Source organism: Lepisma saccharinum, chromosome 27 (assembly GCF_977018435.1).
Source record: "Lepisma saccharinum chromosome 27, izLepSacc3.1, whole genome shotgun sequence".
Lineage (NCBI taxonomy): Eukaryota > Metazoa > Arthropoda > Insecta > Zygentoma > Lepismatidae > Lepisma > Lepisma saccharinum.
In genome coordinates, this window is record NC_139255.1 from 43865955 (window position 1) to 43892289 (window position 26335).

General features: G+C 39.6%; 1 protein-coding gene across 5 annotated transcripts in view; it reads right to left on the bottom strand.

The window, feature by feature from the left end:
* The window catches only part of sona (sol narae metalloprotease), a 330966-nt gene that overhangs the window by 48989 nt on the left and 255642 nt on the right, over positions 1-26335 (bottom strand). For all 5 annotated transcript variants that reach the window (XM_083113326.1, XM_083113324.1, XM_083113325.1 and 2 more), the window contains exons 3-5: positions 18801-18864; positions 5564-5769; positions 1701-1793 (exon numbers count right to left, since the gene is read on the bottom strand). In XM_083113326.1, coding sequence (XP_082969452.1) covers positions 1701-1793; positions 5564-5769; positions 18801-18864 — 363 coding nt within the window. The remainder of the gene's footprint in view (positions 1-1700; positions 1794-5563; positions 5770-18800; positions 18865-26335) is intronic.

Below are 26335 nucleotides of genomic sequence, written 5' to 3' on the forward strand. Positions count from 1 at the left end.
TCTAGAGATATTGACACACTTTATTATTAATGATCGTGGTGATAAAGCTCTGTAATGTCTGGAAAGTTGTAAAAGCATATTCTGCTGCTTTTCACGCTACCGGATCGTTACAAAAAGTCGTTGGTTTCCTGTGAGAGCGACAAAAGATTCTGAAGCTCCCATCTTTGTACAAGCCGCATATCTTTTGCGGAAAGATGAACACATTCACTTGAGCTCTTCCCAGTACGAGAGATAGGAAGCAATGATAGAGTCCTTCTTCCTGTGTGTAAAGAGGATTCGACGTTATGCCGCCTGCTCAGCTTGTGTGGAAATAATTATAGTATTTGCCCACAATGGACGCAACCAGTCGATTAATTCCTGAGGAAAGAATCTTGCACAAGACAATGTCTCTTTTTCCTCCCGTTTGAAGAACGAGTACGTGACACTGATCACGTGAGTAGTACGTCTTGAGTAGTCATATTTACTTTCTGTTTTACTCCAGAGTGAGCACACAGTAAGATCGGCTTGTGGATAACAATGAGAGGAGATCCCAACTGCCAGAAAAAGAATGTAGTGAAAGGGCTCTTTCTGTTTCAGGAGATGAGTCATTGCTTTGCTTTGGATTAACGGACAAGGCAAAACCTGTCTCAATACTAAGTCTTGTCACCATGAATGTTGAAGGTCCAGGAATTTTAAATAAATTCAATTCCGGTCCAGGAGAGAAAATCAGCAAGCGCAAATTGCTTCTGGACCGTAAAGAACCTTTTTATCTGTAACGTATTTCAATTCGGTCCAGGAACCTTTTTTTCCGGATCAACTAAAATACGGTCCAGGAACCTTTTTATAGAATCAGTTTAAATACGGTCCAAGTTCCGTATTGAAATGAAACAATACACAACTTGGACCGAATTTAAATTATGCGAGAAAAAAAAGGTTCCGGTCCTGTTACGGAACCCAAATAGAACCTCTTAGAATATATAGGTTACTGGTCCTTTAACATCCCTGCATGAAACTGTTCTGTAATGTAACGAAAGAATATGCAGAAGGGATATGCCATACTCAAAAGTGGTGGATATATTTTACATCAACAAGTCGTACATCTTGTAGTCAACCGGTCATGGCAGGTGGACGTCAGAATCCCAAACACATCAAATCATCGTTGATGCATATTTGGTTCATCAATTGCCACAGTTAATGTGCAGTGCACGTACGAATACTTTGTTTCTTTGAAATGATCGTTTCTGATCTGTTCAATTGATGCATTAAAATGCATAGCACGGAAGAGCAGGTGATAAAAGTACTCTTATGATGCATTTTTTGTAGACTTTGATGCACCGAAAGTACATCATTAGCACTTTAATGTGTCAGTTCTGTCAACATACAAACCCAAACCTATGTAATTTCTCTCCTTTCTTTATCAGTAACTACTTCCATGTACTTACTTGTATAATTACACTATTTCACTAATTACACATTAGAATACCAATATACAGAATCGAAAAATCTAATTCGAAGGTTGGCCTGTTACTTTCTCACACAATAATCTTCCATTCTTCTCAGCCTTCCATATCCCACATTTGCTACTAAAATTTTGTCGGTAAAGTAGTTTGATATAATTATGTGCGTGAGGACGTAGTGAAGAAAATGTAAGGCTAGTAGAAAATGAGTTGTATTCTTTCGTTGGGGGTTACTGCCAAGTAGAAATGAAGTTTGCAACTCACCAAAAGGAGTGCGCCATCATCTTCATCGTGGTGAACTAGTAAAGCAGCTTCATTTTCCAAATCCTGATAGATGTCGCCTATGTCGCCTTCCTCCTGCAAGTAAAGAAAAACTGTCAGTTCAAAGTATGAACACTCCGACACTATGAGAAAGCAGAGATCGACTAGAGGTAAATTGGCATAGATGGCGAATATTTGACACTCTATGACACAGATACACATACTCTTCTTTCTACAGTGGGATACATAAGTATTGCTCAGCAAATTGTCCATGAGTATATTCATTGGTTTTTCTTCATCCTACGTATTTTAAAGGACTGTATTTTTACGTATACTAGTTCAGAGGTCGTAAGCAGATTGTTTGGCGTTTTGTGTCATTTGTTGAAGCTCTCATTGAATTAAACAACGGGAGTAAAGGTGGTGATGGACAATTTGCTTGGTACGGATCTCAATGTACCACAAAGAAACACGCTGTGAGAAGCTACTGTAAAAGTTACAATATTTTACCGTTGAAACTTAACAGTCTGCCTGTAAATTTACATAACGCAACTGTTATTTAATTTTTCATGCTTAAACATAGATAATGATTATCAATCACAGTTTCGTTCGCCATAAATATATTTATAAAAACTGAATCACAAATTTATATGAACTAGGTTGACTATGTAATGGCAGCTAATAAATAACCTCTAATGACCGGGTACCTAACGGGTGGGGTTAAAACGGTCGGAGCGTGGTGCTGACCACATCACCTCGTATGCCTTCACGGGATGCAGGGAATAACTTTTATCTTTTACCCCGTAAATTTAATTGTGCATACAAGGATGGGTGATGTTTAGAAGTACACTATGAAACAACACGCACAAAATAACTCTCCCATGTCGTGATAAGGACTCGAACCCAGAACTAACGATAACTATATCACGAGCCAAACAACGCCTTCGACCATCATATTTTCCTGGTAGACAGTGTTTTTAGAAAATGCAGTGCCGTAAATTGGGGACCCTCAATATCCAGATTTTTTTTTAACATAACAATCTACGTCTACAGCAATAAGCAACCCAAGATACAGAATTAAACGGAAACCCAAATGCTTAAGAATCCGGGAAACGTTGAAGAAATCATGTTTCAACATGAAGTAAGAACCTTGACCTGATTGTTAGTTGCATTTATGCCTATCGATTTCATAATTAGCTCCTTTTGTTCCGTTATAGCCTACCATACGAAAGACCTTGGACGAAGTGAGAACGCAGGTGCGAAATGTGTATGTATTGAAATCAGACACACATTCATTGCGTAAACTGCGTGACACACCCCGTTCCTCTTTCTGCTCGAGTGTGTGCGCGGTTTCGTAATAATACAACGCGACATCCATTACTGTCGACTATTGTTATCTCCTTAGCAATTATAATGTAAATGAATTTTGGAACTGCTTATCAGTACCATTTTGAAGCATAGAAGAACTAAAATTACGTTATTGATAAAATATGAGGTCGTGTAAGGGCATCGAGTGAACAGGAAGGCAAGACATAGAACAGCATCTCTCTGGAGCAAGCGAACGAAAACAAGTCTCTGCGCAAGTAGTGGCGCGAGACGGCTCCACCAATGAACACGTGAGAGGGAACGGGATTGCGTGGAGGGGGAAGCGACTACTGTTACCAGCCATCGCAGCAGCGTGTACTGCTTCGTTCTGCCCACACGATTTCCTCCCCTTCTCTGCCACTATGCGCGTCCTTCCTCCACAGATTCCAGAGGTGAGACGGAACTCGAATTAGAACCTAGCCCCTTAAAGTCAGGCAACCCAAATCACACCGCAAATCGGCACACCTTTACAATTCGAACTGGCAAAATGTCCTGAGAATTCAGAGATGGACTCACTGACAAAGAAATTTTGAAGGAGATCTTGTACCTGGAAGAGAGAGAGAGAGAAAGAGCAAGAGTTGAAAGATGTAAAAGAGAGAATGAGAGAAGATAAAGAAAGGGTAAGTGAAGGAAAGAGTGGACAGAGAAAAAGAAGCACACGAGAGAAGAAAAGGAAGAAAAGAAAGAAATATTTTTGTTTGACGGAAACACACAAAGAGAAGAAGGAAGAGAGCGGACAAACAGAAATAGAAGCACACGAGAGAAAGAGATGAGAAAGAAAAACACAAACAACAGAGGAAAACGAAGAAAGAAAAGAGAAAAGGAAACAGAGAGAAAGAAGGAAGAGGGTAGACAGAGAGAAATAGAAGCACACAAAAGAAATAAAAAAGGAAGAAGAAAGAAACAAAATAGGAAGAAAAGATAAATTAGAAAAGACGGACGAAAGAAGGAAGTGAGTGGATAGAGGGAAAAGAAAGACGAAGAAAGATAAAGGGAGTAAAGAAAGATACAAAGATGATAAGAAGAAACGAAAGACTTCTCCCAGACAGAATAAGAGAGAGAGAGAGAGAGAGAGAGAGAGAGAGCTTATTCAATTCACACGGTGCAGTTGCAAAGGCTTATTGCATTGAAACCTGTTCCTTAGCCCAGAGCCAAACGCTTAACATTCACCAGCAAGCACAGAAGCCATCAAACACCACCCACACATGTCGACACCATTAGTACAGACATTGTATTTCATATATAATACTCAAAGGCAAACAAGTGACATACAAATCTTGCAACAGGAAGCTATGAATCTCGCAGAGCGTGCTGTTTCTTTGGCAATCGCTGCTAAATGCCACGCGGAAGTAGAGATATATTTTTACGCTCTACAGCAACCTCTGTGATACTGCTCTGCTTCACTACATCGGAGTCGAGCATGTAAAACGCTGCGGTAACGAAGTGAAAGTAACCCCCCCCCTTAATTCGAAAGAGCGCTTCGTGCTTTAGATAATCCGCGAAAGAACAAAGGACCTTATCGAATTCAGTATGCTGGGAGCGCAAAGATGGTGGCTAATCTGGTCACCATTAATAATGATAATGTCTTTGTATAGTAGTGCAACGGATCATTGTCCTACTGCACTGCTTCCTTCTAGTTTGCAACCGTGTACCCCATTTAAATTCATGCCTGGTCATTCTTCATCCTCGCATTTCACATTGCGGTTGTGCGAATACATGACGTAAATGTAATCATATGAAAACCAGAGTAACCAACTGCTCCATTTTTAAATGCCCAAGTTTAGTGTTTTTCGTATTTTTACGTTCAATATTTCTCTATTTTCTCTTATTTCCTTTCTTTCTCTCACTATTACCTCAGTTGGTATAACATCTGGCTGAAGACCCGGGTTCGAATCCCGGGGCAGGTGATCTGGACCAGGAAATTTGTCAGTCGTTTCCCTGTTTCTGCGTGTCTCTGAGACCCACCCAGCCTCGTATCAATGGGTACCTGGGGGGTAAAGGAGGCCGGGCGTGATGCTGATCGCATCATCCCAACAATGGCCGAGATCCAGAATATGTGGAGCTCTATCTCCGCATCACCCCCATGCGCCTTCATGGCATATGTGCACATGCACGGGGGTACCTTTACCTATCTATTTTCTCTGTTCAGTTATTCTTTTCTCTGTTATCTCTTCTCAGTCTCTTTTTCTCTCATTTTATCCATCTTTACCCATTCTTTTTGTTTTTTCGTTTTCTCTTATTTTCTACATCTTTCGCCTGAACTTGATGAAGGAACACCCGTTTCCACGTCAGGACTCGAACACAGGAACCCTTGCTTCGCAACGCATCACATGATATACACTCCACCACAAACGCAGACCAAAATAAAAACTTTGGAAAGCATCCTGGCCAGCATAGACGGCGTTCTATACGCAATCCAGCGCGACTGCGCAGAAGCACTTGCGCACTCGACTTAAAAAATAAGTTACCTTACTTTTCGAAACACCCTCAGTTTTATCACTCACCTGAGGAAGCTCCTGGTAGTCGACCTCGTTGGTGTTCGTGGGCTCCACCGTGAACATCCGAAGGTGCTGGCCATTCTTGAGAAGATCCGTGTTCCTTCGGAGGCTCAGTTGGAAGTCGCGACCGAACGCCGAGAGGTGCACGGTTCGATCCCCGTCTACGCTCCTCTTAGACATCGACCTAACGTGTACCACCTCGTATTCAGGAACTGCAAAGAGAAGAAAATAATGTATTAGGAAGGATAGCAATAAACGTGGCACAAGATATAAATATCCAGGATGTATCCAAAGTTTTACGGCCTGGTTAATAAACATGATGGGGTTACGGCACCAGGCATAGTCCTTACAATAAGCAGAAGGTGAAGGATCCACTTGGACGCTCTGCGTGTTGATTCTTCCTGTATACAGGAATCTCACATTTCCTGTTGAAGGGTTGGTTGAACGCAGTGACGTATACTGAGTCCAACATCTGGGCTATCTCATCACGTGGTCCTAGGCTATGAATAGAAATCAGGTTGCCAACTTGTAGGAAATCAGGTTGCCAACTCTTAAGAAATCAGGTTGCCAACTCCTAAGAAATCAGGTTGCCAACTCCTAAGAAATCAGGTTGCCAACTCCTAAGAAATCAGGTTGCCAACTCCTAAGAAATCAGGTTGCCAACTCCTAGGAAATCAGGTTGCCAACTCATAGGAAATCAGGTTGCCAACTCATAGGAAATCAGGTTGCCAACTCATAGGAAATCAGGTTGCCAACTCATAGGAAATCAGGTTGCCAACTCATAAGAAATCAGGTTGCCAACTCATAAGAAATCAGGTTGCCAACTCATAAGAAATCAGGTTGCCAACTCATAAGAAATCAGGTTGCCAACTCATAAGAAATCAGGTTGCCAACTCATAAGAAATCAGGTTGCCAACTCATAAGAAATCAGGTTGCCAACTCCAGAATCACCATCATTTCACTGATATGAATAATTTTATTTACAATTTCTAATCTATTTTCCTCCTGTATTTTACTCACTAGACTTCAGGCTTCGCAGATAGCCTGGCTAGCCTATAATATACGCTCCTGGTTGATCGATTGATTTTAATGAAATTTCCGGATGCGCCAGCACTTGGGCTATTTTGCACCCGTCACATTATACGGGGCAAACCTCCTCACCATAGCTAAAATCAACACTTGTCTCTGAAGACTTGAATCTTCTTACCTAGGCTAAAAGCTGAGGCTGTAAAAATGGGCACTCAGCACATGTAAGGACAAAACACAACCCTACAGAGGATTATGCTGACCCTGGGTTCACACGCCAGGGCCTCGTTAGTCTGCAAAATGCAGTACAGGGTGTACTGCGTGGAAGAGAGGTTCAGATTTGGGTGCTAAAGGACATATCACCCCTTACATCGCCGTTGAATGATTTTACTACAAAGAAATGACATTTTGCTTATATTACGCAATATTTTTAAAAATATTTTCGTTGGTCCAGTTGATATGACGCCTGACTCTACCTTATAGATGAAATGAATGATGGGTAATCACAATGACACACCCATCCTTCCTTAATCACCCTGGTTCTAAGATGTATTCTCCATCTAATGTAAAATCGAACATAATGTAAACAAAGCAATATGACTTCTCAGAAATATCTTCTTTGCTGTGTGTTCCTTTCGGCGTTATCTTGAGGAAACATTCTTTTTTTCCTAGTGTCCGAAGACGAGGCCCAACATAATATATGTTCATTTTGGGTCATTGTAGGCCAGAAAAAGGTGGGTTTTATTTGTCCTTTTCTGCCTTTTTCGGCGTTTTTTGGCTTATTGGTCCTTTTTTAGCCTTTTTTTTAGGTCTTAACGGCTTTTTTTTGCAACTTCACCTTCTTTCGACTACGTTTTTACTGCCCATTCTCAATTCGAATCATCATCAGTTCATCACCTCTTAAACATCCTTTCTGTAGTAAAGAAATGAAAAAGAGAGAACCATCCCTGAAACGAGAGAATAACATTTTTTGGAGGACTGAAGCAGGTACGGTACAAGGTCCTTTAACCGTAACTTGTCTGGAAGGTCGCACTGTAAGTGGCTACTTTCTCTTGTTTTGAAGCTTTCAGCACGGTGTATACGACCAGAGAAGTTATTAATTAATTTGGATCACATTTATACGTCCTTTTTTAAGTTTTTGGGTCCTTTTTTTGGCAATTTATAGGTCTTCAAGTTCCGAGCCCTAGTCATAACAAAGACTCACAAATTCACTACAGTAGCCAATAGAGTTTCTCGAAAGTCACGTGGATTAGAGCGGACAGACTGTGAAGACAAGCATAAACCACCATCGGAAGTGGTGTCATCCACGCATGACAAAACTCTGCGAAGACGCGAAGGTTATGTCTCACACGCCTCTCGGCTGAGCCATTTCTCATTGAAAGTTAACAGCCATTGCAGCATCGCAACAACATGTTAACAGCGCCGTTAAGTCCATGGAAGGACTGCGCCTTGTGCCTCACTTACTGACTGAGTGAGGGCTGTCAGACTCAACTAGAATATCTTAACGGGTGCTTGCTAAAGGGCGCTGAGATCAGAGACCGTGGCTTTATGAAGTTCCAGTCTATCAGCAGCTTCTTGCCATGTGCAGCTTCCTTTGTAGTGTTTTTGCATGGCGCACCTTCCTTCTGCATGATTGTACTACTTCACAGGCATGAATAAGGTGAAAAGAGCCCTTAAGTATATTACTGTAAGCAGGCACGATGCCAGGGGGAGGGCTAAGGGGACTGAAGCCCCCCCAGAAATCCTACAAATGTTTGTTAGAGGAAAAGGTCTAAATATGGGCCTTCCTTCTTATTTTATCATTTTCGGAGGAAAAAAATTAATATATCAAGCACCTGCCTATGAAATGTATACTTAAATGTAATAGCCTGCTAAAGTATAGAAGGTCTCCCCCCCCAATTTCCAAAAAAAATGGTAAAATGATGTATTTCAAAATTGTGGTCTAAATATGGGCTACTAGTGGCAATATCACAAAAAGCAATAAAATTGAAAAGAACAGTCATTTATCGCTAAAACATTATAAAATTGATATTTATGAATAATCTGTTGCTTTGATAATCACTCGGAATGGGAAAAATCGAAATTAAGAAAAACATCCAAATATTTGTTGAGAATGTGATCTCAACATTAGACCTCATGTCATAGCCCATATTTAGACCATCACGCTATTTTTCTTTTTCAATTTATTTTCGCTCTCTGTGGTATATATTTCACAAACAAACCATGGCATTATAAAAGCCCACATTTGTTTTATGTGCCGCTAATATCATAACCTATACATAGCAGATGAGAATTCAGAAAACGCTGAGTTAAAACATACCTGCAAAAAGTTTTTGGAGGTCGCAATTCTATAACAGCGACCAAGGCCGAAACTAACCACCACTTTCTCTTGCGAATTTGCACCGCAACCTTTGTCCTTGAGAGATAACCAATTGCCATAGCCGCTGCCAGGCTGCAGCACCTGGCAGCGCTGATAGCTCCAAACCCATATTTAAACCTTCGCTCATATTTAGACCTTCTCCTCTAATAACAGAAATAAAGTATTAACCACAGTAAAAACTGCATTACATCGAAAAAGGTAAGCGTATAATAGAGGAACCAGGTTATAGTTTCATATTCTACCATTTAATCCAAAGAATGAATGGATCCACAGTTTCCAAAATGTACAGCTTTCTTTGTGAGAGGACACAGAATATGAACTTGATGAGTAAAATTTACCACTAACTGTTAAAGCTTTCTTTGAACGATTGTGTAAAAGTTAATAACAAAGTACAAGAACAATGATTTTCAGTACACTAACTGCACAAAGTATAAGAAAAATAATGGACAACAATTGTGTCATACATTCACTGATACGGAGGATCGTGTAGCAAAGTCTTTCCAGGTATGTAATAATAACAATAAATCTGGATTGAAATTATTATATTTTTAATAATTATAGTAGTTATTATTGAAAAATAACAATTATTATTGTCATTATTATTTGTACTAATCAAGTTTCATCTATGTCCTGACCCCCTCTACAAATATTTATGGCGACGCCCGTGCTGATAAGGAATGAGCCACCCACAGAAATAAAATTATAGCTACGGGCCTTATTGTAAGTACTAGTGTGTTTATACAGGATGCTCGGAACAGACCTTTCTCACTAGACCAAAACACTCCCGCACAAGGGTAAATTTTCATCAGCAGAGGCAACTCGGGTACCCGCTCTTCAGGGGGGGGGGGCGCTAGATAAAACTAATTGTTTATGTACAGTTTATTACGAGTAGGGCTGTGTTTTGTCCTTACGCCCCTTTACAGCCTCAGCTTTTAACCTAAGTAAGGAGAGTTTAGTCCTCAGAGAGACGTCTTCATTTAAGTTATAGCCCTGCTTAATGTGACGGATGAAAATAGCTGAAGTGTTGGCGCACCCGAAGATTTAATGTGAAGAGGAAGAACACGTTGCTACTGATATGGTTGTGTCCTAATTGCGAACAAAGCCTAAATCGTCGTAATTGCGCACACATAAAAGTGAGAATGATTTCGTGTCCTAATTGCGAACACATGAAACTGAAAAACCTGTTTTCAGAAACAGATATTGTAGTGACGCAGAGAGACAGCTGGTTTCACCAACAACAACAACAACAACAACAACAATAGCCACCCTGATTGGCTTATCATGGTCCTCTGCTTTGTAAATAAAGTGTGCAGTAAGTATTCCTATAAAAAATAAGCCACACTTTAATTATTAAATTTTATCATGACCAAGTCGTACAGACCGATCTGTCTTATCAACATTGATTGATTTGGTGTTTTAAGTCCACTTTATGCACAGTAAGGCTAATCGGGACTGGACCTACAGTTTAAAGTGGGATCCGAACCACTTGTGCCTCCACCGGGTATCGAACCCGGGATGCGCCCCCTCCCGAGCCCCACCCCGAAGAGGAGTCGCCGGAGGGTGCGTCGGGGCGTCGCTGCTGCGATGTCGCCGCTGGACGAAGGAGGCGGCCGAGAGAAGAAGAATCCACCCACCCCGCACGCCTGGGGAGCGACACAGGATGTACATGAGACGGATGGAACGGCGTTAGGAGGAACAAGCAGTGTTAAGTAAACCATCTCAGCTCGATCCCCAGGGTGGACAAAAAAAACAAACAAAAAAAAAACCCAAAACAAGAAACTGACATCCCGGGAGCTTCCCTTCTGGAGATTTTTAATTTACTTAAGAAAGCTTATCTGATCAAATTAGATCAAATAAATGAATCACCGCTGGAAGCCAGTGGACTCCCTGGGAGTTGAGCTCGGGACAGATTAGAATTACAATTTAAGATTATAATTTAACAACATCTAATATATGTATGTTCATTGCGTTCAATTAACTTACAAGTTGTACGCTTAGCATGGTTAAACATATTCTATTTTTCTTATGTAATATATTAATGTTTATATTTCTTGTACTTTCAACATATATAATTTTAACAGGTGAAGGTAATAAAGGGATATTTTTAGTTTCATAAACATTAATCACTCCCGTTACATTGATTAAATAATTAAATAATAATGTAATAAAACAAAAAGTTATGACCCCTGGTAGTGAGACGGGCGTGATAGGATGCCATTTTATAATGTAGAGAAGCAACGACAATAAAGCATCGTTCTTCACACGGACATTGCTCCTTGTCCGTCGTGATCCCTTGTCCCCTCCCTGGAATGCAGACGCTGCACTCTTGCATGGACGTGTGCCAGATCAGCAGTTGTGCACGCGGCGGTAACGACCCTAAAGAATTCAAATACAAATATCACACACCAAAATTTTAATTTTATCTCTTCTTTCTAATTAATGAATAGCAATCAGTGTGGGCGCAGGATGCGGCCTTTCTTTGGGCTCCCTGCTCTGGTATGCCAGACTGGGGTTCTGGACTTGTGAGTTGGGTTCTGTGGGTTTGATGAGGAAAATAATCTTGTACATCAAACCGCTCTGGAATGCCGGAACGGAATCCACTGCGACTCCAATATTATGCATGCTTGTCTCACTGCCAGGGAAACGTTATCGAGAATTATTGAAGATGTTCTTCGTGATGTTGTTAAAATAATATTATTAATATTGTTATGTAATGTAATGTCACTCACGAGGTTCATGTCATCTGTCATCTGTTTCCAGAACAGAAATAATATCACATAAAGTATTGTATACATCAATTATATCATGTATATATTCCTTGTATAGCATTACAATTTATTATTATTATACCTATTTTAAAATGCAAATAGTAATAAATAGAGGAAATAAAGTCGGGGGAACCGTCAAATTCGGAGCAACTGACGTCCTGGTATATTTTTAGGAACCAGGACAATAAGACCATACCCTCGAATGTAGGCGGGAGGAGCAGGACTTACTTCGGGGGTTCCCCCCCTTATTACATCTATTGAATAGCTGTATATTTGTGTATGATTGTTGCTTATAGTTGATAATTGTCTAAATTATATGATAATGCAAATTCAGTATGTAATGTAATAATGTAATAAAGGGAATTATTATTATTATTCTTTGGCGACTACTTTAATCATGTTCAATTTTCTATGATTCAACAATACACTGACCACCCTCAAGTCTGGAACTGAGTCCCTCTAAAAAAAAATCGTTAAATAAACTCGGGAAGTGTGAGAGAAAGTTGTAGATCCCAAGGCAGAAAAATATGTTGGCGATTAGGACATAGTCCTTCGAGTATATTCCTGTTTAGGCAGCAAGTGTTCGCAATTAGGACGACACCATTGATATTGCTGTTTTGTTTTATCAAACCTTATCCTCTTCCTTCAGCCAGGATCCTTTTGTACAGTGATCAAAGTAAATGCGAGCAACAGTTTTTGGCAACACCCTGTATTTGAATTGAATGTGTGTGGGGGGGGAGGGGGAAATGTCCAATTTCTAGACTTGGTCCCCCACAATCTAAATTCTTTCCCAGTCAGCAAAAGAAAACTTCCTCCCTTCTGAAAGTGCATGTGCCATCATGGTTATGTTGTTGATTACTAATTGGTTAATAAAATTTGTGAAATTGAAGTTTTAGTCGCACGGACCTCAATAAGTCGACTTTAGACCTCTATAACCCGAAGTCTGCGATTTTGGTCCTCAATAACTCGAACCTTCGCAAGTCGAAATCCTTGATACCTCGATTTTTTTTTCTTTTCGCTTTTGAAAGTGTATGGAATGAACCTTCGAATGAAGCTATCAGATGAAGTCTGAATTCAGGAGACTCTCGTAGGGAGGAGGCAGAACACAGGACATTGGACAACAATGTTTTATTATGGCATGAACAACAAGTACACAAGACTACACTGTTTAACAACCTTCAAAGTATTCACCCAGATTATCCACTGTTCGATAGGGCATGGCATGCTCATCCAGTTCTTTCCGCAGCTCTGTATAGCATTCCCATGCATTTCTGCCGCGGAGAACTGCTACTTTAACGTACGAACGTTGCTCCTGCATCATGACCTCCATTTTCGAACGCTGTCATTCACCGACTGAACTTGGGTGCGTGCTTATTATCCCACCTTTGTTCACATACACCATCCGATGGCTTTTTTCGAAAGTACATTTCATACACTTTCAAACGTATATCTTAGATTTTTAGTTTTGTCTCCTGTTCGCGAAAAAAAAGTAGTTGCCATGACTTATGACTTAACCCACGTATAAGCGTGTGTCTGTTTTAAAGAGAGTTAGATTTGTGTAGATAAGAATTAATTGAAGCAAAATAATGTAGCAATTGAAGCTAAGATTTCTGTTATTTTGATATTATTATGTGTGTACAGTAAAACGTCGTTTATCCGCATTAATTGGGACCGAAAGTTATGCGGATAATCAAACATGTGTTTGTATTTAACAAAGCACGTACAGTACAGGTTTATTCTATACATACAGTACAACACTGTACTACATACATATATAATACAAGAAAACAAAACACATGAGAAAATGAGAAAACACTCGTAATATACGTACAGTACGTGCCTAAATTACAGTACTGTACATGTGCTGTTATTTATGCAGAAAAATAATCAGAAAATGTTTGATCGTCTTTTTTTGGCCGCATCTGCTTTTTTGAGTGTGCGGATAACTGACGTTGCGGATAATTGACGTGCGGATAAACGAGGTTGTATTAAATATAAACCTATAATGAACGTCATCTCTAATAGTAAAGACTTAAGGCATTTAAAAAAATAAGGGTATTGTTTCTCCTAGTTAAAGTTGTAAACATGTAACATGATGATGTTTTTTTATTGAAGTTAAGGCTGCAAGGTTAAAAAGTAGGCAAAATCCACCACCATTATCTTGAGTCGCCTCTGACTGTATCCTTCTGTTCCTGCATCACTTCAAAATTGTAGATTCCAATAAAAATGGCGTGTAATTGTTAATAAATACACCTTAAACAGTCTAATTAGTTGCTACTCTCATGATTTGAAGTGGAAATAGAAAATTTCGATTCCTACATTTTGTCTAATTCGAACACGGACGATACCTGGCCTTCCGAAGCAGAGCTCGTCCAAGTCTAAACACCAAGAACCCGCCATCGTAACAGGCACTTTTCATTGTTATTCAGACGTAATGGACACTTAACGTCTTCTCGTACAACTCAGCCCAAGGCCGCACGACCGACACTCGAAGCAACATACGTACTTTCTCATCGTTCGTGAGAGACTCTTCGCACTCCTCCCCCTTCCGCTTGCGTTTTCATCACGTCAGTTCTTCTCCATTTACACGTGACCTAATTACCATAACTACTCCTTTGACAAAGTTTGACGTCAGCCTGATGACGCTGGGGGTAGCCCTCGTACGTATGTTCATGCGAAAAATCAGTAATTGTTCTCGTCATGGGGTGAGCAACCTCTCCTTATAGAAAGTGAGGACGTGATATGGCCACGAGGTGTTATTTCTAGACGATGAATAGCTTGGGGTGATCGCAAAAGCTTATGGTGTTCCGAAATGTCCTTACGTAGAAACATGGGTCCGATGGAGTGGCAGCTGCTGGTTTCTGAATTTGTCACCACTGCTATTTTATGGCCTCCCAGGTTCCCAGATTTCAATCCAATACACAGGATTTCCCGATGGAGTAGTGGTAACGTCGTCGCCTTGTAATCATGTGATCAAGGGGTCCCGGGTGGAGGCAGATAGTGGTTAGGATCCCAGTTATTTCTGGACTATGAATAGCTGTAGTGATAGCAAAAGCTTAAAGTGGTCCCAAAATGTTCTTACGTAGAAACACAAGTAGATGCAATTCCTGGTCACCGTGCTGCTATTTTATGGCCTCCTAGGTTCCCAGATTTCAATTCAATACACGGAACTTCTCTGTGGAAACGTCGTCGCCTTGTTATCAAGGAGTGCCGGGTTCGATATCCGGTTGAAGAACATAGTGGTTCGGATTTCATATTAAACTGTACTTCCAGTACCGGTTATCCTATCTTTCCATAAAGTGGACTTAAAACAACATACTGCACAGTGGTTCGGATCCCACTTTAAACTGTAGCTCCAGTCCCGATTAGCCTATCCGTGCTAAAAGTGGACTTAAAAACACCAACTCACTCACCCGCATATTAATACCATATACTGTATTTTTTTCCCTAGTATAGGGCCTCCCCGATGGCGCAGTGGTAGCGTCTTCGCCTTGTAATCAAGGGGTCCCGGGTTCGATACCCGGCGGAGGCACAAGTGGTTCGGATCCCACTTTAAACTGTAGGTCCAGTCCCGATTAGCCTTACTGTGCATAAAGTGGACTTAAAACAACAAATCAATCCAATCAATCAATTTTCCCTAGTATTTGTTTTTGTAAAAGATGTACAAACAGGGGAAGGAATATAGCGAAACAAAGATATACACAGAAGAATAAGAAGAAAGAAATGAAGATAAATAGGAAGAAGAAAGATTGAAATAAACTGATAAACAGGGCAACAAGGAAAAAAAACAACAAAAAAAAACCCTAGCAATGACAGCACCTGAAAATATTTTGTCCCATTCGAACAAATTATCTGCTGACGTCACTGATAATGGTTCCCTAAACACTTGTACGCGTTTATTTTATAAACTAACTGCTATAACACTAAGTTCAAATCCCCATCTTTTATCTTAGGGGCCTGACTCCCATAAATGTAAATTTTTTGTGTTAGGTTGCAGCCTTTGTTGCACGGGAACTGCATTGTAAATTACCGTCGGAAAGTTTCAGCTCTTTTTATTTTGAACTTCAATGCTCTTTGTTCCTTCATTTTTTTGCCCTTCCATTGCATGGCAAGCGCCCATACCCGAGACGCTAATTAACCGAGGGATCTGGATTTTGCAGATAAAGGTTCTATAACCTCTTAAAGGTATGGGGCAGTTCCAAGGGTGTCAATAGTGCTTTTTTGTCTTCGTTTAAGTCGAATAATTGGTTTAATTACATAAATATGCTTCTGGAAATAACACGTGGAGTTTTTATGGCAAACTCGTTATGATATTCTATTTGATAAACCAACTGCGTATTCAGTTACGTCACCAGAGAATCTTGCTAGGTTGGGCGTCAAGGATGGACTAAATACTTCCTCTGTCTCTGATTCTCCTTCTTTCTCTCTCTTCTTCTGGCTATCCCGCTTTCTTACTTTCTGACATCCTCTCTCTCGTTTCCCTCTTGCCTTCTTTCTCTCTCTTATTCATGTGGCATTTATACAATTTGTGCCCATAGGCTATTCTTTGCTTTGTGCCTTGCAGACATTATTATTCACAGTTTTGTTGTCATGGTACTCACTTCCACTAAGTGCATGCTCTGTATTAACAACACTTGTAAACTTTGAAATTGCAACGTCCCCCGGTTGTACACCAGTCATCACAAAGTTAGTCCGCTACTCCTTTAGTCGGGAACATGAGAATCTGCAAATCATCAGGGCTTGCTGGGTAGAAAAGAAACACAACACTGTTTTCAAAGTTAAAACGCAGTTTTATAATCGCGTATATTTCATAATCACTTACCAGTAAAACACTAGAACATTCAATGCTAACGTTGGGCAATTCCCTCACATATAGCGAAAGTCAAAGAACATAATTGCTTACTTTCAACTTATCGGCAAGAAGAAAACTCGGAAACCCAAAATCTATACTTGAATTCCCTCCGTTTCCAAGTTCTTATTGATTCTTCACCTTCACCTGTCTTTCAAACTCAGTCTGTCGTCAGGTGAGAAACATTCAGGTTGGTTCACTTCCTCTGCTGAGATGAGAAAGTGACGTCAACACGAACAGATTTTGACGTATTTATAAACATATATAAAAGTTCCAACTACAACTGTATCAATCTAACTATAATTGTCTGTGACAACTTGCACATTATTTGAAGTAACAAACATTTTAAAAATCTTAACTTCTTACAAATATAAAACCTTAAACTCTCAGGTTCGTTACAAAATACACACACATCTGATCAAGAAATATTAATTAAACTTTGATAAAACAATACACTTAACAAGAGAAATTCGCCTGAAACTGGTCCTCCTGGCTTTCATGGGAATGTTAACATACTGATGAACGAGAGACTCAAAGTCAATTCATGTTTTATTTTGCTGTTGTCACAACATTGCCTTTGTCTCCCTTCTGCTCCTCCAGCGTCTCATTCTTGTGCGGTCCCAAGGCTATAATTCTTTCTTTCTGCCATCCCCTCTTTCTAGTTCTGGCTTTCTAACTATCTCTATCTCGCTTTCCTCTTTCCCATCTTTCCAAATCTCTTATAGTTTGATTCTCTCTCTTTTCTGTTTATCTTTCCTTCCTCTTCCTCTGTTTTCTACTCTATCATTATCTACATCTCCCTCCCCCCTCTCTCTGTAGATATGTGGTTCCTGTTCTATTACAAACTATCTGATTACCCGGCATTGCCCGGGTATTTATTTATCCCAATCTTCTATTAGTCAGGAAAATAATGAATTCTAACTATAGTGTAAATGTCATCGTGAATGTCACCAATTAGCTTAGCGACTCAGAAAACTATGGATTCGACACTAATGTAATGTCACCCCCTCTCACCTTTCATGGTGAACTTGAAGTTGAACGGCATCGTAGTGTCACTATTCATCTTAGCGACCCCGAAAACTATTTATTCCACTCTAATATTGGTCGTTTTCGATTATTTTTACATGTCACCCCTTCCCACCCCCACCCCTAGGGGTGCCAGGGTGTCTTACCCCTACAGTATTTCTTTCCAGATTGTGAGTCATACGTGTACCAAGTTTGGTTGAAATTGCTCCAGGCGTTCGAGAGTTATGCCGGAACAAACATATACATATATACACACATACATCCATTTTTATATAGATAGATAGAAGATAGATAGCTTGAAGGGTTCGGGTGTAAAACATGGTAAGTGCCATCTTACATTTTCAAGTGAAATTGCCATGTCACACAATTTGCATTGGACTCAGTGAAGCCTTGTGAAATTGATAAACACAACACGAAAACAATTTATCTACAGTATAGCTTCTAATAACCTCTTTTCTTAATGAACTCAGAAAGACCGACATGTCACTTACCATGTTTTACATCCGAGCCCTTCGATTATTCTGAAAATTTTGCATCTAGGCTAACCAACCCTATGTGGGTGTGGGCAGCCTAAGATTATTTCACGGTGGGTCACTGTACAGTAACTTCTTCCATGGTTCAATATGAAGACTATGAAGTATATGGGTGATATTTATGTAAATTTTCTTAAGTACGTAATGGGATAGCATTCCCTCGCTTTCCCCCCACTTGGAGCAATACAGAAAGCGCTTTACAGGTTCAAGTAGTTTACAGTGAATCCCGTGTATTTGGATTTAGATCTGGGAACCTAGGAGGCGATATGCCTCCATCCATCGTGCTCTAACTTCTTATAAAAAAGAAAGACAACTACATTAAAAGATATAGCATCGCTACTATAAAAAGAATCCGTAACCCCTCGTGGTCAGAACCCCTTTACAAAATAAGTGAATACGCCACTGAATCGAAGGAAGTGTGGGCGTAACGAACGGCCTTCAGCCGCTTCATCCATGTTTCAACACAGGTTTTCGTGAGAAGAAAACTTAGATGAAAATACCACACAAATTGTGTTACTAATGCTTTAAAATCATGCCTCAATACAATACAATGCAAGCGCGCACCTATATCGAGCTGAAATTATTTTGGTCGAGATTCTTCGAGACAATACAATACTAAGTAATCAAGAATGAAAATTACAATATTATTATGACCACCTACCTTCTTCATGACTTTCTACTTGAAACACCTTTCGTAGATCATCTTTTGACATGTGCTTGTGTATCTGAAAGAAGAAAAAAATGATTGAAGTGTTTGCAAAGGATATATTTTATGCTACAACTACACCATGGGAAATACATATAATATTGGTTCCAAAATTCGTTCATCGTTTCATTGATATAAGAAAAATAATGGTAATACTAGAATTAAAAGCTGGGTCTAGGCCAGCCTTTGAGTGAAGCAAAGTTATCGATAACATGAGTGTTGCACAATGTGTCGACCAATCAATTTTCCCCTACAGTATATGGCTTAACCTCATTATTAGGAAAGGATTTAAAGGTGCAAAAGTGTGGTCGAGAAAGGGGAAAAAAGGTTCTGAAAATGTTTTCAAATAGGTGGAAGAAAAGATCCTGATAAAATGCCTTTATTCAATGCTCTCTATTTCTGCGCCTTCTCTATATAATGCTCGCGGACCGCGTAGAGAACTGTGGTTTTGCTGAATTGAAGTTTGTGTTTTCTCTCGCGGGTTTTGCTACATTATCTTGGGAACTATTGGGGCTGCAATGATTATATTATACAATTTTATAGCTCTCGTTTTGTTCTACAAAATGAGACTAAGATTTTATGTAGCTGCTCAAGAAGAATGAAGATCATTTATTTTTGTGTCCAATTTTTAAACAAAACATCAAAGAAAATGAAGGAAAAAGGTGCTGAAGCATCAAAGAGGGGGTACACGAAAAGATGCAACAAAGTGTGTTCATTTTTCTTGATTTCATGTCCTAAAATACATATCTCAAACGATTGGTATGAAAACAGCTATATTTTTGGGAAGGTGCTGCACCTTAAAATCAGTTCCCTACTCATTATATACGAGGTTCAGCCACATCATATGGTGTAGTGTTAAATCTGTTGTCTTGTAATTAAGGTTCAAGGTTCGATCCTCGGTGGAGGCACACTGTACAGTGGTTGGGATCTCACTTTCAACTGTAGGTCAAGTCCTGCCTACCTTGCCCATATGTATGCCACCTTCTCTTGAAACAAGGCAATTGCTGTTATTACGATGCTTCATATTTCTAAATTTCTGCCTGTAGAGCAAAGTAATTTTCCTTTACGACAAAAAAAAAAAAGAAAAAATCCAACACGACATGTTAGGTTTGTTTCGTTTCGTGTGAAATCGAGAGCTCATTTTCTGTTTCCTGTCTTAAAATCTATGTGAATTTTCTCACAGCACATCGAAGAAGACAAAACAGAGCTGCTACATGCAAATGAAGGAAAGACTTATGTGAGGACAGGGAGAAAACTGTAGCATTAAAAAGCCAACGAAACCGTCGTGTGATAGCGATTTGTTTATTTCGTTTCGTATACGGAACGCGAGAAATGCATGGGAAAAACAACAAACCTGGAAGGAGCATAATATTGCACATTCGTAGATTACAAAATCTTACATTTTAAAATTGAGTTAGAACGCACAGGAACTGGAAACACTGATTTTTCTTCTTCTTTTTCTTGGATATATCCAAGAATTATACCCCACAATCCATGATTCCAATGATTCCAAGGTGAAGTTATTTTGATCTTGAATATTTTCAAAGGATACCATCGTATTTTTAATGCATTTCCATGTATTTATCAAAGGTTAAAGATATTAATTTGTACATGTGTATTATAAATGATAGTTGAGTATGTATAAATGTATGTCTTAACGTCACATTTTCTTCAATCATTACGATATTTGATTGTTTGAAATCAGCCTGGCCTAGATTTAGGGGACTTAGGAGGGCTACAGATCCGGTCCTCGACTGGGGGGGAGGGGGATGCTCCGAAATAAGAAAAATAAGATACTTGAAATGTGGTAAATATATATATATATATACCTAAAAGTTATAATATAAATTACATACAACACCATTGTTCGAATCCCGGCCTGGACAGTATATCATCACTCATCTTCATCTTCGCAATTAGCCAAAAGTGACAGAACCGAAGTAATATTAACCCAATTAATCAATCAATATAACATTATATGCAATCTCATAGCTCCGGATTTGTACATAAATCCGCACCTGAGAATTACACTTCTAAAGTTGGCATCAGAGCATTTATTATTAAAAATACTGATTTATGTTAAATATTAGAATGAGCTGCTAACGAACTCAACGTGACAGTCTTGTGAAACTTTCTTCCCAAGTGATTCTTCTAACAAATGAGACCCATTTACACGTTAATCAAGCAGCATGAAGAAGCCCTGAACGGGGCTTCAAATTGCTTTCCCGCGATGCTGGAAATATGGTCGACATGAAGGTCTAAGTAGTTGGAAAGTAACAAAGGCGGGAAAGTAACGCTGCTGAGGTCCCCTGTTAATTGTGCCCTCATCGTGATTGAACCAATGCAGGTAGAAACCTCCCGTGTATTTCTGGCTTACACGATTATCGAATTTAGGAGAGATCCTGCCACCAGTCTGAACAAAAAATCGCTGGCTTTTAGTTTTGGAAGTAATTAGCTCCTTTGGGAGGTGATAATTTGACACTGGTTGAATGGTAACAGGGTAACCGCTCAACCAAGCACTGTTGGGGTTTATCAGATACAACAGACACCGGCTACTGCAGGGAACCTTACTCGAATGACTAGTCAAAACCGTTTGGATTGATACTCCGTTCTTTCTGTCCACGATTCTCGCCTTTATCTGCACATATATTCCCTTCTTCCATCATGATTTCGTGTTTTCCTTGGTTTGATCAATTTATGTTATTTAGCGTCGCCTTTCTGCCACTTTTGGCTAACAACGACGATGAGTACAAGTGATTATATAAAAATGATGAAGGGATGCTCACAAAGTAATACGCAACCCGGGACTCGATCCCAGGGCCTGGCGTCGTATCGTGTTGCGCTAACCTTCTCCGCCACCCTGCTAGTTTATACTTTGTCTATTTCTGCTAGTGTTATTTTTCTTCGCATATTCTACATGTAACACACAGGCGTGTGTAGACACTCTGATTAGGGGGGGGGGGCAAAAGTCTTGATAAAAGTTCAGTCGGGGAAAAAACTCACTTTATCTCACTGTTGTGAGTTTCATTGCATTAATATAGATATGCAGCAACATAGGCGCACCGTAACGAATATATAAATTGTCCCTGAAGTGTGCCGCGCTCATTTTCCTCCAAACAATTGTTTTCATGCATTTAACACAAAACTGTTTAGTAGCAAGAGTCTGAAGTAAACTTCCCTCTTTGGCAATTTACATTGCACTATAGAAGACAATAAAATTGCGAGCGAAGCGAGCAAAAAAAAAATTGATTCAAATTTTTGCAAACTGAAAACAATTATGATTTAACATGGCACAATGAATATCATGGGGCGTCATGGCATTCATTTTTCATTTTTTTCCATTTAGATCATTCGGCGCCCAGGGCCAACTCCCGCCGCCCCCTAGCTACGGCTCTGAACTTGATAAGACTGCAAGAATAGCAATCATTGCTAGCGAAGCGAGCAAGAAAATTTTACGAAATGTATTTTTATTTGTATAAGATTTGATATCGAGGGGGACACCCCCTGCAGGTGCTCTTGGCCGCCTGGAAGAAATAATGCAAGACAAACGTGAAAACTAATTTCATCTTGAGTATCCTTTTCTTCTGCTACTCTTATTTTCTACTAGTCTTGCTTACTTTTTCCTCAATGTTTGCCCCCCCCCCTTGCCCCTCTAGAATTGATTTCCATCCAAGGTTGGGGAGGGGCAATGCCCATTGCTTCCTTGAAGTTGCGCCACTGCACCCCTTCCCCCCGTTGTTGCTTTAAACTAATCGGCTTGAAAATACTTCATTTTCTTTAAGAATATAATATCGTTTAATAACTGCGATAAGATTCCTCTACACTAAATTTCTAGGTGAAAGTATAATAATGTAGAAACATGGACGTCTGGAAGGGGGAGGGGGTAAGGATGGCCACACCCCCCCTTAGAAATCGAATGTCAACCTAATTAGTATATATTTCACACGTATAATTTGATTTCAGTCACAGTAATTTACATACATTAATGCGTTAGCTTCAGATTCCAGTAGTGTCTTTTGAGGGTGCAACGCTATTATCGGGGTAATATGCCCCATGGAAAATTACCTTGCTTGTCCCCCGTGGAAAAAATCTGCGGACGTCCATGATTAGGGGGGCAATGGCCCCCCACTTTGCCCCCACCCGTGCGCACGCCTATGATGTAACATATGTTAATCTTGCCTCTTGTCAAATGTATACGAATTCGGTACTACTGATGGTTTAAATTTTATTTTGCTTCGATTATCGACCAGTCTAAATTAACCTCGACGACGGGAACGAACTGATGAAAGTACAAAAGAAGAATCAAAGAAACACGCATGACCTACCCGGGATTCGAACCTGTCCCAGCATGGCGGAATAAACTTTGGCTTTGAGATGCTAACAAATGTCCGCAGGTGTTTCCACTCCCTTACATCAGGGTAGGCATTGTGCGGGAAAAACTCCAACACGCAAAATGTCTTCTAGTACGGAAGTTAACTTTTTCTTTCGTTTGTCACGGGACAAGAATGCTTGACGTTTTTTGCCTCAAGGTCCATTGAAAGGGCATCCCCCACCCCCCTCTCCGTAGCAGACAATACCATTGTTTCTCCCAGGAATCCAGAAAGTAGTACAGCGATTCTCGACATCTGTCTCTCGCCCTGAGAACATCTTTATCTTGCTTCTTTCTTTCTTCCCTGAGGCACGTTCTTTGCGAGTCTTCCTACATTATCAAACTTGCACTTCCTGCTCAGTTTTAAAAGTCATGGAGTGGATTGTGTTTAACAGATAAGAAAAATGGAGTATCATATTGCATAACTTTCGAAAATAGATTGCTATACTGTATTTTCATTGTCGAAAAGTAAGAATGTTTTGCTAATTTGTATTGAATACTGCAGCTGTACATTCATTCACGGTATTTAATGAAGATGAACAAATAACTTTGACATAAAAAAGCAGAAAAGGGATCTATAAGCAGCAGCTAAAGTTAGTTTCCATGAATATAAACGCAATTTTACATATACGTAAATGTTGAATTGCGTTATGGAAATATTCCGATCGTCCGATTTCTTAATCTTATACAATTAACCATGTGCATTCTCCCGAGCTGCGATTCCGTAATGTACTTGCTCTGTAGTAATGAGACAATACTTTCATTCCTAGGATAATAACAAGGACACATCGTCTGCTTCTGTTTCTTCTTTAATCCCATCAATGGTAGGGACAGAATGAGACCGAATGGATAAGTAGATAGTTTTAGAGGTATTTGCAAACTATGTTAGATCTACCAACCGGACAATCAACTCAGACAACTAGGAATACTGATAGAAATTACCAGCCAGTATTTGAATTTATATTTCTAGAGTATTAGTGTGATGGGTGCAAAATTTAAAGCTCATTTCTGTGTTAATTTACTTTGCTAACGAATTCTGAGGATGAATTGATAAAATACAACAGAGGTGCCTAAATGTTTTTATATGCAGGACCAGTAACTTATTCTTAGGCATTTGGTTTTGCATAATTTTACAGTCTAATGTGCCTGGCGAGTCGTATTTTGGATGGCCATGATATAGATGGTGTAAGTAACACAAAGGGACATACATCTTAACCAGGATTCAAATCTAGTACCCTGGGCTTATGGGCGTGCAACTATACACTCTTGCAGAGTCAGAAGCAAAAAATGTACTCCCTCTGTCCCATAATTATAGTCCGGTATGCTAAAATGGTAACTTTTTATTTATGTTCTTTTGGATACTTGATCGGCCAATTTGTACTGATCCTTGAGTAATAACGTTGTATGACTCATTCCCGTGTTTCCTTTTCTTCTTCTGTATACACAAGTGTCACAGTTTGAATATAGGACAAGTATTTTGTGACAACAAACAAAAGTGTACCGGACAATAATTGTGGGACAGAGGGAGTACTTTATGGTTCAATTCCTTGACAAAATAAGTACTATTGTAAGTAAGTTTTCTTTATGACTAGTTCAACCCCCCCTCCTGCCCACCGATTGTACGTCATACTCAGTTGACGTGTACTGAAAAGTACAGGCGAACAACAGAACCCTTGGGAATATGGAAAAACAACCATGTACTGAAGTACCAAAAGTTTTGAACGGAAGTAGCACTAGAACTCTTACATTTCCTGTGAAGTGTATTTACCCAGCAGAATCACCATTGAAATTCCTACGGAATCTCCTGTAAAAGGCTGTCTGTCCTTGGAACAGTCAATATTGTCTTTGTTAATGTACGCATGTTCAATGACCCGCAGAGTACAACGCATTGTCTTGCAGATGGCGTCCGCAATACAAGTGTTGTAGATGAAGCAGTACAACACAATGGCACTCCTTTTTAGGGTTCCAAATGGACTTGAAGTGTAAGGCTCGAGATATCGGGCACGAACTTATCTTCTACTGGTCTTACACTTGTATAAAACGACCTTGAACTTTCACACAAGTTGTTGTCACTGAACAGGTTGGATACGTTTGTTAAGCTATTGAACCGAAAGTGGTGGGCAGTTAACCTATATGATGAGTTGTCTTACAGAAAATTAAATCTCTATCAACAAAAAGACAACAGATTTTCTGCATAATAGTACAACAATAATACCGGAAGAAAGTAAGTGAATTGAAAATGTTGTCAAGTAGCAAAAGAAAGATATTCTAAATAAACAAGAGACAGTTGAAGTAACATTTGCCCTGTGATTTGACCCATTTGTCCCCTTGCACAAAAGTAGACTGTGGAGCGAAAATACCATTCAATGTCTTCCAGAAAGTTTGGTAGCACAATAAACGATGAATATACAGTAGTTGAACGAACTTATCATTTTTCCAACAGAAAGGGTTATCGCGAAAACTTAATTTTCAGGAAAAGAAAACATTGAAGCTTTGATAAGATTGTGAAACGTAAGTCGAGGCTAGAAAATTACGTTTACACTAAATTAGCTATCAACCAATACGTACGAAATTTGATGTAAAATTCGAGAGCACATAGGATTGCAAGGCTACTATTCAATAAGCGGGACGAATTTACATTCTACTAGATAATTTTATACTATCTACTTACTTTATAAACGTTAACGGAATCAAACACTTATGCACTGAAAAACTGAATTGACAGGTATTACAAACGTTAGCTCACTAATTCGAAGTACGAGAACTTTGCGCAGCAATTATATATGTTATTTGTATGTACAGAAACCGATATAGACGAAGGTGCCATTGATACAATCTCTTGCACATAATCGTAGGACCTTTATTTTACGTTTTTCAGAAAGAACTCCGGAGCAAATGACAGATTTACAATTTTACAATTATACTTGCTTGTGGTTTTCTGAAAAGCTGCTATCCTTCTGGAAAAGTGTGCAATAATAGACCTAAGAATACAGGTTCTGCATTAATTTTTTGGTCGTTTTCCGATCATTTTTTAGTTTGTTCTCAGTGTTGCCAGAAAGTGACCCAAGGACAGCTTGTTGGAGTGTGGAGAGTCGGCGACAAGCACGTGACGTCATTAGTC